Source organism: Mastigoproctus giganteus, chromosome 2 (assembly GCF_048544385.1).
Source record: "Mastigoproctus giganteus isolate SK-2022 chromosome 2, ASM4854438v1, whole genome shotgun sequence".
NCBI classification, from domain to species: domain Eukaryota; kingdom Metazoa; phylum Arthropoda; class Arachnida; order Uropygi; family Thelyphonidae; genus Mastigoproctus; species Mastigoproctus giganteus.
In genome coordinates this window covers 74,500,715-74,518,803 of record NC_143576.1, presented here as the reverse complement: position 1 = coordinate 74,518,803, position 18,089 = coordinate 74,500,715, and the positions used below count along the sequence as shown (strand labels likewise).

At 34.1% G+C, this 18,089-nt stretch overlaps 1 protein-coding gene across 2 annotated transcripts in view; it reads left to right on the top strand.

The window, feature by feature from the left end:
* Window positions 1-18,089, top strand: part of vap (RAS p21 protein activator vap) — a 723,705-nt gene that overhangs the window by 566,276 nt on the left and 139,340 nt on the right. The window contains exons 22-23 of one of the 2 annotated variants that reach the window (XR_016546661.1): window positions 2,041-2,118; window positions 4,179-4,371. Coding sequence is in view for 1 of the 2 variants with exons in the window: in XM_090368525.1 (XP_090224651.1) it covers window positions 2,041-2,118 (78 nt within the window). In the remaining variant the exon portion in view is untranslated. The remainder of the gene's footprint in view (window positions 1-2,040; window positions 2,119-4,178; window positions 4,372-18,089) is intronic. The other variant, XM_090368525.1, reaches the window with a different exon arrangement.

The window sequence follows — 18,089 nt, the reverse complement described above, 5'->3', positions numbered from 1 at the left end:
AGCAGTAACCCCAGAAAAACGTACCAACTGTGTGGTACTACACTTATGGTGGTAGAAAATGAAAAAGACCTGGGAGTAATTGTGCAGGCAGATATGAAGTTTTCTGAGCAATGCAGACAGGCTGCCAGGGCAGATCATGGGGTTTTGTCAATGATATATAGGAATTTTACTAGCAGAGAAAAGAAGGTGATTATCCCTCTGTATAAAGCAATGGTCAGGCCACACCTTGAGAACAGTGTACAGGTCTGGAGGCCTCATTTTAGGAAGGATGTAGATTTACTTGACCGTGTACAGAGAAGGGCAACAAGATTGGTGAGGGGGAATGAAGGGATCCTCTTACCAAGTGGTAAGAGGATTGCAGTGGCTGGAGACTAGGCACCTGCACGGTGATTTGATTGAGGTGTATAAGGCCTTGAATGGGTTGAGCACACTGAATTCTGATGGGATCCTTCCACTTGTTCAGATTACGAACCTAAGGGGCCATAAATTCAAATTAAGAAAAGAAAGATGTAGAATAGATGTGCGGAAATTTGCCTTTAGCCAGCAGGTGGTTAATTGCTGGAACAAACTTCCATTTGTCGTTGTGGAAGTTGATAGGTTGAATAAATTTAAGGAGGAACTGGATAGGCATTTGGAGGGAATGGTGTGATGTTTTTTTTTTTTTTTTTTGGCTGATGCTGCATAAGCTCATACACATGCTTTCGTGCATCACATGCCACCACTACTACTTCCTTGTATAATAAATTTTTTTTGATAATTATTAGTATTTTTAAATATTATTATTAAAATATGTGATCATGGATTGGTGGTTGAAATAAGGAACTTTTAAATGAGAAGCAAAGTACTTCTAGTAGTGCGACTGTGGTTGATGAAAACGAGCACAACATTGTCATACTTCAAAGGGAGAATGAACAATCGCAGCCATATGTTCCCCAGAAATCCGAAGTGAAAAACCAGGAACCAACTAATAAAGAAAAAACGAAAGTATAATGAGTTATTTGAATTTCGGCTTTACATGTGTTGGAAATAAAATGCTCCTAATGCACAGTGCACCATATGTAATAAAATATTAGCAACACTTCTTTGTCTCTCTCCAAACTTGTGTTTCGTAAGTGTTCCATGAATATGTTGCAAGATGAAAAGTGTTCCGTGAATAAGTTGTGAGATGAAAAGTGTTCCGTGAATATGTTGTGAGATGAAAAGTGTTTCATGAATATGTTGTGAGATGAAAAGTGTTCTGTTACTAAAGAAGTTTGGGAAATGCTGCCTTAGAGCATCAGAGATGGCTGACTATGAGAAATCTGCAGTGCTTTTTATGAGGAAAATCACCAAATTTCTCCAAAAAGTGCTCAGTCACAATAGATATCCCCATAAAGATGCTAAATAGGTATGGTACTTATTTCTGGTCTGTCTGTCTGTGTGTGTGTGTGTGTGTGTGTGTGTGTGTGTGTGTGTGTGTGTGTGTGTGTGTGTGTGTGTGTGTGTGTGTGTGTGTGTGTGTGTGGAAAATTCCCTTGATTCTCTAGTAGTGGATACTGACTGTGCCTGCTGTGTTTTTTTAAGGTTATACTGTAACTGTAAAATTTACTATTCACAAAGGAGGTGGTTGCCTTTGAAGGCATTGATGTGTTGCAGTGTTTATATTTTGTTGCTTTTAATTCCACAAGTGTGTTGCCCTTAACTCTGTAATGTTATCACTTTTAACTTTATTATTTTATCAGTGTACTTCATTTTTTTTATTTTATTAAATATTCTTTCATTTATCAGATTGATGTATTTTATTGTAGTTATTATGAGTGATGCTGTAAATAATGTTAAATCTTGTCTTAGCTAATGTGATTCCCTTATTAGCAGTTTTATCATAATGTATTATAAAAAAATTTTTATAAAGCAATTTTCAGACTTAATTTAATTTTGAAAATTAATTTCATGGAGGGGAGGGAATTTTGGTTGGCAACAAAAAAAAAAAAAAAAAAATCTAAAATATGAAAACACATTATAAATAAATGTATTTTCTTTATGTAACTGTTTTTATATTAGGAGCCATGGATGGAAGTCATTAATCCTTTTATTCTAAAAAACAAAAACCGGATGATAAAGTTCCTTGATGACATATCGGTATGTAATTTAATATTTTCATTTGAAATATTTGGAATATTTAAAACCTTTTCTTAAGGCTTTAATTGTGGTATTATTATTTTTAGTGACATTTTTATTCTTTAAAAAAAAACATTTGATTGATAATGCTGTCTAGAGGTCTTTATTAAATTCTGTAATGAAGGTCTCATCATCACCCTCTTTCATAATGGACTTTTGTGGAAAGAGACAGGTCAGTTGGAGCATTCATATGGGTGGAATGTGTGCATTCATAGTTAACAGAATTTACATTGTGAATTTGACAGTATATATAACCATAAAGGTGCCACATGAAATGGGCAATTACTGCCCATATTTCAACATAGTGCCCATATAATGTGACCTACTGTCTACAACCATTTTCAAGACTTTCCTTTAGTTTCTTTTAGTTTTAACCTTGAATCTCTCAAAAAAGAGATTAACAGTCTGTCCATTTCTAACATCATACAGGCAGACCCTATACCCAACTTTTTTATTAAGTTTTCAAGCATAAATATCCTAAATTTCCTGACATACTTGCTTAATAAATATCTTTCTGAAAGATATTTTCCTTCTTCCTGGGCTTTAGTATAATGTCATTCCGGTTCCTAAAATTAGTAATTCACTGTTCCTGATAGATTGGAGCACCAATGCAATTTCTTCCTCCTTGTTGAAGAAACTTTCACAATGTTTACTACTCCTTTCTCTGACCTTTCACATTCTGAACTCTCAGACTAAACTCTGTCTTGTCGATATTAACCTCGCCTCTGCTTTCAGTGTTCTTAATTATATATTTTTCTCTTATTGACTTTTACTTGGTGATATTCTTTTCTTCACTGATGCTTCCCCCTTTAACTGAGTACTTATTATATGACAGAATTAAGGAAAGAACCATTTCTACTGGAATCTCTCAAGGAAGAACATCTGCCCTTTTATTCTCTAATCCCCCCCCCCACCCCACCCCTCATGCTGAACTTTTCACTGATTTTGTACACTGGTGATTTTAAAATCTGGGCAATCTGTTGATCTTCAGATGAAGCAAATCTAAGTAATTATCTTCAATTTGTTAAAAAACCACCTTTCTCCGGCTTTCATATTAATCCTATGAAATCAACCCATATGACTATAATAAATATATATATTTGTTTTATTACAAAAAAGTATTTTTCTCTCACCTTGCTGTATTGCTTGATGGACATCAGTTGAAGAAAGTCAGCATCTTAGGGACCGACCTTGGCATCCAATTTTATGCAAAACCATTATTTAGATCACAAATCCAAAGTCTAAAAATTTCTCTTTTAAAAAAATGTGGCTTCTCCATCAACACCCTCACCCAGGCTTTTGAAAAGTGCATTCTGATAAAATATATCTCTATTTATCTTTTCTCTTCTATACCATATGGATTCGAAATTTGGGTTTATACTGCCCTCTTTAATCTATAAAACTTACTCTCTGTGGAATACTATTTTCTTATGTGAACCAATCTCAAATGCACTTTTCAGCATACAAAGTCAGGATATCTTTTATGTGTGCCATTACTCAAATAATACAGATCAAACCTCTGATTAACAGCTTTTGTAGTTTACCCTTGAAAACAGATTACACTCACTTGATAGATTTTTTTTCCTCTATCCTTCAATTTGCCTTATTAATGCCTCTAATATAGACCTATCCCAATTTCTTGATGATGCAAAAGTTAGAGATTAGATTAGAACAATTCTACTTTCCTAGCATCCCATTCTTCACTTAAGTTTTATCTTCCTCACTATTTTTCTCAGTTGTGTATCTGATTTTGTCTCTTTTTGTATGTTTATTGTACAGTATGCAATCTCAATATATCTTTTGCATAAACTGTTAACTCTGCTGTCCCCTGTGCGATGCAGGATCAGTCTGTATGTATGTATGTATGGTTAAACTGATATTTATTTAATGTCTCGATTACAGTGAGCAATACATAATGTTAATAGTAATTTAATATATGATATCTTTGAAGATAAGATTTATTCAGATATTGATGAAATTTGATATCATACTTAATTTTAGCTTTCACTTTTTGTTCATAGCCAGTGTCAAATTCAGCTCAAACTTCTTTTCTCAATATGTGAATGTTAGCAGATGAGATTCACTTCATGGAACCTCATATTTCAGCAGCTGAAGGGATGCTAAGCATGACATATTTTCCTCTCCATACCCACTCACTGAACTGACAGTATCTTAAGTAAGAACATAAGATGTCAGCCCTCATACCTACAAACAGTAAGAACCTTTGCTATTTTTGAATTTCTCCACTTCAGTATTTCCACTGATGAGCCACTTTTTTTTTTTTTTTTTTTTTTATGGTGACCCCAAACATGAAGGTTATTTAAAACCTGACATATTCTAAAGCAGTGATTGGTTGTGGGTTCACAAGAAAAAATAAAATAAATATTGATATTATATTTAACTTGTCAGAAAATACAAATGGAGAAGTTTTATATATACATATAATGACCCCAAAGGCATGACAGGTAATCACAAACTATACTATATCTTAGTACCATCTGTGGATTATGAAGTTTAAGAAGATAGAAATTGACATTGTACTTGAATTTTTATAAAGTGTAATTTTCAGAAAATACATATAAAGGATGGTTGTTCCAAAGAACACAAGTAGAAGGGATAAATGGGGAAGTAGAAAAGTTAGTTTAAAAGAGTTTGGTGTTGAATTGTGATTGGGTATTGACTACTTGAATATGTATTTGGGATATTGCCTCCATACCTAAGTGATGAAGTGCCAGGGTGCATAAGTACACACATTTTGAGTGACCTTGGTTCAAACTTGCATGACTGCTAATTACTGCATTGTTTCTTATATTCTCTGTCTTGTGAACTCCTCTGATCATGTGGTTATCCTAAAGTATAAAGAGAAAATATATTTCTTTTTATATGGAAGAAAGACAGAATTAGAAATGCTAATTCAGAAGTGGCATGAAAATATCTGTAGAAAAGGCATACATTACAAACTGCACATCTTTATTAATGGGAAGTGGAGTGAGTATATAAATGAGGAATCATTAAAAAGAATGGTTGCAGAATAAATATATTCTTCTTTTTGTTGGTAAAAAAAGAAAGAAAAAAAAAAGAAGCTTAGTAGATTCCAGAATTATAAAAATGCTAAATGGCATTTTTATTTGTTAAAATTTCTGTTTACTCCTATTAAAAAGAATTTAGAAGATGCCTGAGACCATTGTAATCTCCCATTTGTGAAAATAACAAGTTAGTTAATGTACACAGGCCATTCTATTTAGGGAATGTTAGCAAATATTAATAATTCATGTTTTATTATAAAAATAAAATAAAATAAAAGATCAAATAAACAATAACTTTTATGCACAAACCAAGAGCATTTTGTTCTGCTTATCTGCCATGTTGCCCATTCATTCTTCCAGTCTGTGCACAGCAATAAACAATTGGCAAATAAGCAATAAACAATCCAGTGCTGCTCCAGCTACAATATATGGTATATGGATAACCTGCGTGATATGTAAAAAAATAAATAAATAAATAAAACAGCAACTGCTGGATTTCTATTTGGCCAATTTTAGAGATTTAGAAAGACCTGACAAATCATTCTGAGAGCCAAATATAAAATTTCGTGAAAATCCATCCACTGAGAGTAGAGTTATTACATGTGGATGGATTGACAAAGAAATAATAATTTCCAGATTTCTATTGGTCAGAGCTCAACAAAATTTCTAAAAGATCCAAATATAAAATTCTATAAAAATCCATTTACTTGGAATCGAGTTATTATGTGCAGACAGACATTTATTTCATTTAAGACTCCTACCAACCCACTTTCCAAGCTGTAGCTTATATGTGGTTATGGTTTTAACTGTACTTCTTTAGTTGTGAATAAAGCTAAATTTTTAAATTATAAAAAATCCATAACTACAACTGAAAAGAGGAGTGCAAACCACTTAACCCTGATCAGTACAACATAACCTCTTGCTTATCCTAACGGATCAAGTTACTGTCCCTGCCACTGGGAGGTGGGTTCCACTATCTAGTCTTAACTGCTTCCTCCTATTAAATACTGAAACCACAAAATTATTTAATTGAATAATCTTTTATCTAAGAACATGATCCAAAGACTACTACATTTCAGTTGCACCAAAGATCTTTCCAATTCCTCAAATCAACGAAATTCACACACTGAAACATAATATGCTCAAATGTTTCCTCCAGTCCACATGTACATAATCTGTTCTCAATCAGTCCCAACTGATAAAGTCTACTTGCAAGTCTGTGTCCTGTAATAAGAAAGGCCACTTTTATACTAAACTTCTGCCATTGTTTTATTTTAACATTTAATATATTTAAATCTGGTAAAAACATATGCCATCTCTGTTGCCATACATCCATTAATTCTTCAAGGATTCTTTTCTTCCCATTCTTCAGATCTACCCTTTTCTTTTCATTCTTCAAATCTCCTTATCAACTTCTGGACATGAAGAAGCATTTAGGATCGTCTTTCTTATATTCCTTCTTGTTCAATACATCACTGCTGTTAAAAAACAATAAGTCCACAGGAAGTCTTCCTGCTATGACCCGAAGAGCCTCAGTTCAGACTGCATGACATGCTCTGGTAGTGCACAGGAGAGCAAATCTTTGTGTCTGAAACAGATATTTTTTAACTACAGAATTAGTAATTTTATGCAGCCAAGCCATAGAAGCAGAGAAAATGATGGGGACAAAAAGACAGTTATACAACATATTGAGCACTCTTCCCTTTATATTCCAATCAATCCTAATAACTCTCTTAACTTGGCATACAAAGTTCGCATCTTATTTTTCAAATACTTGGCATGCTCAGTAAAGTTCATTCACTCTCTTATGCACACACTCAAGTACTTCACAGCTGACTGATATCTAAGAGAAATTCCTTGCAAATGTACAAGAGGACTTCCATTTAAGTTCAAACATCCTTTTAATAACATCTGAACACTTTTCATTTTTGAAATCTTTAGCTTGTATATATTTGCCAAATCTATTAAATCACTTCAGCCTCATGATTTTCAGTTTATGATCTTGCATCTCCATATACCAGAACTAATAAGTCATCAGCATACGCTGTAGTATTGATTCCCGCATACTGTTAATATAAAAACTCATCCATACCTATACTCCAGGCATGGAGGCCAACCACCAAGCCTTGTGGACATCCTCTCATAATAACTTCTTGGAGACATCTTCCCAGAATAACTTTCTTGGGCCTACATATTTCACTATAGCTCATTCTAACACTTGCTCTTCTTTGACTAAAATATTGTTTAAACACAGAATATAAATTATCAGACATTCTACCCTCTCTAATTATCGACATAGTGCCCTCCCACCAGATCATGCTCTGTGAAAGCCGATAAATACAGATAGGACGTATTACCCTCATGTTTTACCATTTGGTAAATGGTATCCTCTGTGGAATATCCTTTTTGGTAACCATATTGGTTACCAGAGGACATTTCCTTTAAGTTATATTTAATCATCAAAGATATATGAGAGATTGATACACAGTATCTCATATGTCTTTGCCATTACCAGTAAAAGAGCAATAGGACAATATGAACCTGGCTCACTCAGTAACTTTTCAGGACTCTTCACAGTTAATCACAAATCAGCAACTGTCTCTGCCTGAGGGAAGACACCCTGCTCTAGACATCTATTATAAACATTCATAAACAAGTCAGGTCTTATTTTATTTGGTATGCTCTCTTAAAAACCTTAACTTCAATCAAATCTAAGCCCAGCGATCAGCCATCCAGTGCTGTGCCACAGCATTAGAAACTTATTCTAAAGTAAATATTTGTTCTTGTTTATCTGCTCTATACATTTTGTTGCCTTAGACTATTTCTAATTGTTGTTCTGATAATCCAGGATCATGTTCACAGACTCTTCCCAGTTTAGAGTTATAATATTCCTAGTAACAACCGTACAATTAACATCCTTAAAATAATAATTTTCAGTAATAAGCTTAGATATCAATCCCAAGGGTCTCTTGATCCTCTTTCATCAACATACCTTTTCCAGGAGGTCTGTTTGGCTTTAACTAAAGCCCTAACATAACATTTTCATAGATTTATATATTCATCAAAGTACAAGTTTGACATTTCTTATCATTTACACATCTATAATTTTGGAGCCTCCTAACATTTCGTAATTGTATCCTTTTACAATTAAGATCTCCATTCCACTAAAAAACCAGTCTATTTCTTTGCTCCCATTTTCTCATTCTATTTTTGGAAGCAAGATATATTATCTCCTGCAACTTCTCAACATATTCTACCGGTGTTAAAACATCCCAATTTACTCCATTCATTTGTGTGGTGAAGGTCAAATCGAATCTAGCCAAAAAGATTGTATAGAAAATCCTTTCCAGTTTCTTAACTCGTTCATTTTCCTCAAATTGTAATTCGAAGAGAATACCATTCTCTTGTGGTCACTGGTTGTAAAATGTTCCATTACTCTCCAATTATACATTTTATTCAAAATAGAGTATATATAACGTCACATCTATGTATGATTGTCCATGTATAGTAGAATATGTGGGCAATTGTCCCTGCTCATTCACAACCTCTAAACATGAAGCAGAGAGGAAATCCTGAAGCAGTTCTCCTCTATTATCAGTCTCCTCACTGCCCCATAGAGTAGAATTATAATTTGAATCCATAGCCACTACAATATGGCATGATATCAGCAATTTTTTTTTTTTTTTTGGCTGATGCTGCATAAGCTTGCTTTCTTGCATCAAATGCCTCTACTAATGCTAATGCTAATGCTAATGCTAATTCACAAATTCTCTCTAAATGTCTAATAAATGGCTCTATATACCGAAACAAGATCAACACTGCCAAATTTACCTATGATCTCATAAAGTTTAGCACACGAGACACCACATGTTCATTGGATAAACTTGTTACTTTTGTAGCAACCAAATCATTCTTCCTCATGATTATAGCCAGGACCGTACTACACCTCTCAGGACCTGAGGCACTAAGCTCTTGCAGGGGCTCCCTTTAAAAATACCAGAGTCCAAAAAAAAAAAAAAAATCTTGCATATATAAATATAATCAGAAAAAAAACAATTATTTTTACTGCTTAAAATTGTGATTTTTACCTATCTGTTTAAACACAAACATTACAGTGCTGCAAAATACAAAGAACAATTCTGAACTAAACTCTGTGTTGCAACAAGCTAGTGAGGGTATGATGACCAGCTGTACAGCTTTGGCGGATCATCATATGTTCAGCGAATTGATTTCCCTCACTGTGTTTCTGGCTTTCGTGACTAGCGTCCGCTGCCCTTTCACAAGTAGCTCCTCATTTCACATCATAATCCGGGTGAACACCATAAATTTGGGTCCTCACCGGAATCAAACCCAGGCCACCTGCACCGAAGGCGTGAGCATCAGTACTCAGCTATGGGGAAGCCCAACGACAATAAAGTATAATACACAAATAAGTACGAAAAATTGTTGTAATTACTAATTTTGTTACAAAAATTGTGTTACAAAAATATTATAAAAACATGCACATCTTGTTTGTTAGCAGTAAATAATACCAGGAACATTATAAAATAGCAATGCAATAACTAAATTATGAGTTCATACAATTTATTTCCGTAATTTTTTTTTTTTTTTCTTGGCTTTACCTTGGCAAAAATATCTATTACATCATCATAATGATATTTACTAGTTCAGATTTAATAAATAATAATGACAAATTGCTCATTTTATCTTGAATTAAACTATTCCTCAAATAGTTTTTTACTCGTTTGAGAAGAGAAAATGATTGTTCCCCACTTGTGCTACTAATCGGCATTGTTAAAAATATTTTTAATATTGTTTCAACATTGGGAAATGTAGATCTTAGTCCATTATTAATGATATTATACATATCATTCATATTGTTCCAATATTTTCTCCTTTAATAAACAGTAAAAATTGGATAACTTCATCTTTAAACTTTTCCGAGACAATGTCATTTTTATATATACTTATTAATTTATTGATATTAGTGTTGAATTCAGTTTCATCTAAATCAAGATTTATAAATATTTTAAAAACATCTAAAATATTGGTGTATACTTCTGTTTGTCTATTTATTTCAGCAATTAATCTTTCACAAACAACATTGAATGTGTTGATAATAAACATTTCTTTCCCTTCTAAAATTACTTCATTATCTCTCGTTTCATCTCACACATAGTTTTTCTTTTTTTAATTCGACTTTTTTTTATCTTTGTGTTGCCATTCGTCAGTTAATCATTTTTTTCTTTCTCTTCTCTTTCAATATTATTAAAATCATTTCTAATATGCAAAATACATCCATTTAATGATTTCAAAAGATCAGAACTGTGCAGTAAATTTATTGCAGGATCTTGTAACAATTTACTTGTTTTATTTAATCTATTTAATATTTCATCTCAGAGGACAGTAAGTAATTTAGTTTCATACTGAACAATTTTTTTATTAATTTAGTACATTCTAGATGTGCTATTGTTCTTTCACATTCACTTGTTGATAAATTAATTAAGGCTTCTTTTATTAATTTATAATCATTTTGAAGATCTGGGACAGCATCAACCCTAGAAGACCATCTTGTATCATTTAAATCTTTCAGTGTTAGTGAATTTCTTCCTAAATATTGATTTAAGACATTCCATCTTCTTGGGGAAGCAGAAAAAAAAATTATATAAATTTTGTATATAAAATGGAAATAAAGCGATAGCGTAGAACAAGATTCAGCTGCATTAGTTCCAATTAAATTTAGAGAGTGACTAGTACACAGTACATAAAATGCAGTAGAACTATGTTGCTTCAAACTGGCTTGGACTCCTGAATAATTTCCTGCCATATTTGAAGAATTGTTGTAACTTTGTCCTCTGTTTTTTTTTTTTTTTGGTAGTTGTTGGCGCATAGGCTTCTGTGGCCATAATGCACCTCCCAAGGTTTTTGCAGTAGTTTGAACCAAGCCCTAGGCGGGAATCGAACCCGTGACCTTTGGGTTGCCAGGCAGGCACTTTACCCACCCGGCTAGCCCGGCCGGCCTTTGTCCTCTGCAGTTTGTAATATCAATTGATAAATCTCCTAATCTTTTTAAAATAGTTTTTTCTGTATATTCAGCATTGTGATGTTCTATAGGAAGGAAGCCTAAAAATCGTTCTTTGGTGATACCATTTTGTGACATGTATCTTATAATAAACACTAATTGATCAACATGACTAATGTCAGGAGTTGAATCAACAATAACAGAAATATATTTTGCTTCCCAAATTTTAGAAACCATCACCTTTTCAACTTTTTTTGTCATAAATTCTATAAATTCATCACAGGTTTTATGTGAAAGGTAATTGGTTTTGTCAGGTCCACAATTAGCATACATCTCTATGCGATTTCTTAAAAAATTATCAAATTTACTCAAATATTCTAGGCAACTTAAGTAATTACCACTAAGTTCTATGTAAATTTTGTCGTTACTACCCCTAAATCCTAAACCAAGTTTACTGAAAAGCTGAACAATAGCAATAATTCTTTTTAAAATATTTCACCAATAATTTTCTTCAGATTGAATTTGTTTCATTAGTTCCATGTCAATATAATACAAAATTGAATGTCTCTTAAAATAAACACATAGCATTAATGTGATCTGATGAATTTTTGTGCTCACATAAAGACCTAGAAGTATTTTTCCTGTCATTAAAACCAGTTAAATATATAATTTGAATTTGAAAATAATTTGCACACGAAACAGTAGATGAATTTGCTGGTATTGTAAAATATCAGCCGCTCACATTTTTCCTTTATTCTGTTCAATTTTGTACAATAAAAATCAGTTTCATGAATATTTCTATAATAAAGTTTGTCACCGTCCTTATACATTGTTTTTCAATTTTCAGTTTCTCCCTAATTTTTTGGTGCATTTATTTAAAAATGTTCTCTAAAACATTAATTAATTTCCACGGGCCACTCTGGATATCCATTGGATACACAATATCACTTGATGGTTCATTTAAACTTTCTTTAAAATTTTCATTGTCACTAATTACACTACCACTAGTTAACTGTTCATTACCTATTGGCACAGCATGGCCTTAGTTGCTTGTGCGCCATAAAACCAAAAATCAAGCAAACAAATGATCATTACCTATTGTTCTTATATTTTCTTTACACTGCATCTCAGTCTCTTCTTTGGTCTTTACTTCTTCTTCTCCTGTTCCTATACTTTTATTTTCTTCTTTTTTATTTTTTGCTACATGCAAAAAAGGCAATAGAGCATTTTTTTGTTTTCGAATTTTATCTTTCTTTTTTTTCTCGTTGCCCCTTTCATTTAGATGCTCGAGATTCATATTTTTGCTGCATTATTAACTGCTAAATTAAACTAAATTTCACAGGTTTCAGATCTCAGCTTATATAGATTCTGAAATCTATGGGTGGTCCAATTAAAATAATTTCCATAAAACAAATAAAACATAACGAACGGATTTTGGGAGACCTGGGTACGCATATGCTCGAATTAAGAACTAAAAAGACATTCCACAATTTAGTGGTGTCCGTAACACATTTATAACCGACTCCCACTTACTGTACCAAGAAGTTGCACTGGTCAACTGCTTTTTTGTGTTCATAGCCAATGGAAAAGTTGCACTGGTCAACTGCTTTTTTGTATTCATAGCCAGTGGAAAAGATTAAGGCATATTCTCAACATGGATAATATGTTGTGGTCAACCTGTGTTCTACTGTTACACCCTATTTGAAAATTAGGAGAGAGTGATATTCCTTTATTTTTTTTATTTATTTTTTTTTTTGGTAGTTGTTGACGCATAGGTTTCTGTGGCCATAATGCACCTCCCAAGGTTTTTGCAGTACTTTGATCCAAGCCCAAGGCTTGAATCGAACCCACTTTGGGTTGCAGGCAGGCACTTTACCCACCCGGCTGGCCCGGTCGGCCCTTTATACTTGAAATTAATCTGTTCTTTTGCAGAAATGAGTCATCCACACTTTCAGTAAATTTAAACTGTTTCTGTTTACATGGTAGGTACAAGTGGGTCCTAGTTTAAATCAGGGTGGTAAAAAAAAATTTGCTTTAAAAATTTGAGATTACAGCAGATGATGTGAGCCCCCCCTCTATGGTGAGGCCCGATGCTAGCACCTTATATGCCTGTTCATAAGTACAGCCCTGATTATATCTGCTTTTGGATGTTCACCATGTAATAAAATATGATAGCTACCAGGATATCCTCGTACATTCCTAACAACTCATAGGGTTCTTGAATCAAAGCAGTGTCGATATCTTGCTTCTCCATTTCATAATTTAATTGAGCAGCCATACTCTTAGCATGTTGTGCATTGAGCTGAACAATTCTCAAACAACAATTAGGTTAAGAATATTTTTTCCTTTTGAATCCCTAGCATGATAAAAAGAAATCATAAAGAAAATCCAGATATTTTCTGCTTTTAGGTGAGTAACAACCCACTATTCGAATCAGTCTCTGTCAAATTAAACCCACCTCCCTTAATAAGACATTATGCTCATTGCAGTCATCTGGTCTGTAATATTAGCATTAGCATTAGTAGAGGCATATGATGCAAGAAAGCAAGCTTATTCAGCATCAGCCAAAAAAAAAAAAAAAAAAACACACCACTCCCATTTCACCCCTCCGTTTGCTCGAAATACACCTGTCCAGTTGAGCCTTAAATTTGTTTAGGCTATCAACTTCAACAACAAGTGATGGAAGTCGGTTCCACCAACCAACCACCCGCTGGCCAAAGGCAAATTTCCGCACATCTATCCGACATCCGTCCTTCCTCAATTTGAATTTATGCCCTCTGAGCTGATTATTCTGAGCAAGATGAAGACTCCCATTGGCATTGAGCATGCTCAAACCATTCCAAGCCTTATACACCTCTATCAGATCACCTCGCCGGTGCCTAGTCTCCAGACTCTGTAATTTGCAAAACTTAAGCCTTTCTTCGTAAGAGCAACCCTTTGTTCCATTCACTAATCTTGTTGCCCTTCTCTGTACCCGTTCCAGCAGCTCTACATCCTTCTTGAAATGAGGCCTCCAGACCTGTATACAGTACTCAAGATGTGGCCTAACCATTGCCTTATACAAGGGAATAATCACCTCCTTATCCCTGCTAGAAAAATTCCTATATATCATTGACAAGACACCATGAGCTACTCTTGCAGCTCGTCTGCACTGCTCAGAGAACTTCATATCTGCCTGCACAATTACCCCCAGGTCCTTTTCATTCTCCACCACTGTCAGTGTAGTACCGCAGAGTTGATACGTTGCTCTGGGGTTACTGTTTCCCATATGTAGTACTTTACATTTGTCAATGTTAAACTTCATTTGCCACCTCTCAGCCCATCTGTTCAACCTTTCCAGATCCTGTTGCAGCAGCATAGCGTCAGTGGTGTCCTTAACAACCCTGCCAACCTTTGTATCATCTGCAAACTTGGACATTAAACTTGATATCCCATCATCAATATCATTCATAAACACCGAAAACAACAACGGACCCAACACTGAACCCTGAGGAACTCCACTAATAACATTAGTCCACGTTGAGCAGTGTCCATTGATTACCACTCTCTGTCTTCTGCCACTCAACCATCCCCTTATCCATAGCAGCAATTTGCCTCCAATGCCACACTGCTCCAATTTGTGCAGCAGTCTTCCATGTGCAACAGTATCAAAAGCCTTTCTAAGATCCAAATATATAATATCAAAGTTATTCCCTGCATCCAGTTCTTTTGTCACTACATCATAGTATCCAATCAAATTGGTCAGGCAAGACCTGCCCTTAACAAAACCATGCTGTGTCTGAGCTATAACTAAATTCTTGTCTAGATGATCCTGCAGTGCTTCTTTAACCAGTGCCTCCATTAATTTACCTGGAACAGAAGTTAAACTAACAGGTCTATAATTACTTGTGTCAGCCTTTGATCCTCCTTTGTGAATTGGGGTTACATTTGCACATCTCCAGTTTATGGGTAATATATTCATACTCACATATTTGTTTTCTCAGTCTTTACTTTGTACCCACACTGACTCTGTATCTATCTACTGGATATGTGATCTTGCATATACCAGGATGGCACAAAAATATGAACAAAATTAAAAAGTAAGTCAGATGAATTTCATTTAAAGCTTGTGGTAGTTCTAATAGTTCCCAGAAAATTCAAAAGAGGGCAGCAATAAGTCACGGAAGTTTACATGCTCGTGAATTGCTGTTCCCATCACAGATTTCAGTCCTATTTTAAACCCCATTCAAAAAAAAAAATGTGTTCAAGGAACACATTTTTTTTTTATCCCAGCAGTCTGAAGAGGAAAACTGTGTAAAGGAGTGAAAACATCTTCATAAAGCAGTATTCAGACTCAAGAAAATATTGAAGCTCTGCAACTTGCAGAGCTTCAGTATTTTCTGGGTTACTCTGCTCTCTGCAGATCAGAGAGCAGAGTAACGCAGAAAATACTGAAGAAAGCCTGGGTTACTCCACTCTCTGCAGAGCAGAGTAACCCAGGAAACTCAACAAGAAAAGCAGCTCATGAATTTTTAATATCTCACCATTCTGCTTCAACTGGATTTGAAATGTTCTGTACAAGATTAGAGTGCTACATAAACTTGCCAAAAATGATAATCAGAGATGACTAATTCATTGCATGAGCAGAGGAGATAAATTGTGTTATACAACACCTGATTATCGGATGGGGTTTATTTTCATTTTAACTGATTATGAACAAACAGAACATACAGTTTTGAACAGCAGAGCCTCTCCAACAATTTCATGGGAAAAGAAGCGGGGGGGGGGGAGTGACCATGTTTGTAGCTCTGTCAAGTCATGATTTAAATGGATCTTCTTCAGTGACAATTAACTCACACTGGTACCTGCATATGCTTCAGATTTACTTTCTACTGCAGTTCTTGGCAGCTCAACTTCCTGTTGTCGCCCAGTAGTTTATTTCACGTTGAATTTTTTCCGTGCTGTTTTTTCACATATTTTCACACTCATCCTGATTGTCACAACTAAAGAATCAATTGTGATGGTCAGAATCAATCTTGGGTATACCAAGATGCCACTGAATGAACAGAATAATAAAAGTAGCAAAAAGACAATAAACATTATATGGCTTAGGATGTTGAGACCTAGTTTACTGTTCCAGAAATAGAAAATGCAATAAAGGTTCCAAGATCAGCAGAGCCCCAGGAATCAGCATAATAGAAATTGAGGTAATGTATAATATTTGTTGGAGAGAGGAAAAAATGTTCTCAGATGTATAGAAAATAGCCAAGATTGAAATCCTAATTAAAGGTGATAGAAGAGATCCAACACACCCACAGTCTTATCATCTGATAGCCTTGTTGCCTGTGTTAGAAAAAAATTTATGAGAGGCATCTTTTAACCAATTTTTTTTATTATATATATATATATATATATGCAATATTTTAAATTAAATAAAATATAAGCCAGTAGTATGGCAAAAAACTGTAGAGCGAAAATTAACATAAAAATAACCCAAATAAACAATCGAATGAAAAGAAAGAATAGATATAAATAGTAGCCCATAAACCCTTGTATAATTTCGAACTTTAAATCCAATTAAAACTATACAAAATTTAGAATAATGCCAATTATTTATTAATTTAGCGGTAACCCCCCCCCGAGAGGCACCAGTTCCGAAAGATGTGAAATATCACCAAAAAAGGGTTAAAGGAACTACCAAACGATAACAATCAAAATAAATTAAATTAAAATAAAATAGACTGACCATCATGCCCCATATTGACAGAGGACCACGAGGCCAATAATGGTCATAAAATCACTGCATTTCAATCGCTATACAAATCGTCACCATGGTGAAAAGATCGAAGTACCAATTCACCCTCCCTCCTCCGATCGATCCACCAATGCAGAGGATTTGCACGGCGGTGGTCCTTATGCAGCGAAAAATAAAATATAGAACAGACAGCACTCTAGAGCAGAGCCACACCACTGACATACTGTAAGCTGAATCAGCTTATATAGAAGAAAAAAGGAAAATAGATGGCAGCACAGGCGTTGCTAATTTAGCATATCGACCCATTACTATTGAATTATATTAAATGTTGACGAAAGTTAAATTATAATAAAATAAATAATTAAGCATTCATTGGAGGCAGCAACTTGCAATTCCTCCATATGAAGCCGAAATATATACTATCATTAAATTATATTAAATAAAGTTAAATTATAATGAAATGAATAAATAAATAATTAAGCATTCATTAGAGGCAGCGACATGCAATTCCTCCATATGAAGCTGAAATACATGCAATATTTTAAATTAAATAAAATATAAGCCAGTAGTATGGCAAAAACTATATATTTTATTTAATTTAAAATATTGCATGTATTTCAGCTTCATATGGAGGAATTGCATGTCGCTGCCTCTAATGAATGCTTAATTATTTATTTATTCATTTCATTATAATTTAACTTTATTTAATATAATTTAATGATAGTGTGTATATATATATATATATATATATATATATATAGCACTATGTACTCTGATGGACAGTATGGATTTATAAAAGAGAGAGAGAGGCACTGAGGATGTCATTGTCTCTACAGTAGATATAGTTAAGGCCTCCGAAAGCAAATATGTCCTTGCCATATTTGTGGACTTCACTGGTGTCTGCCTTTGATTTTTTATGGTGGCCCTCAGTGATGAGAGTAAGGGTGACTTCATTTTTTTCTGCTGATATACGTTATGTTATAATAGATTATCTTTCTAATAGAAAAGATGTACAGTTGCAGAGGGTGGTTCATAAGTAAAGAAACGTGATTGACTGTAAATAGCAAAACTGTTCTAAATATATACAGTAAACCCCCGCTATTCGCAGGGGTTATGTTCCTGAGAAATGTCGCGAATACTGAGTTATGGC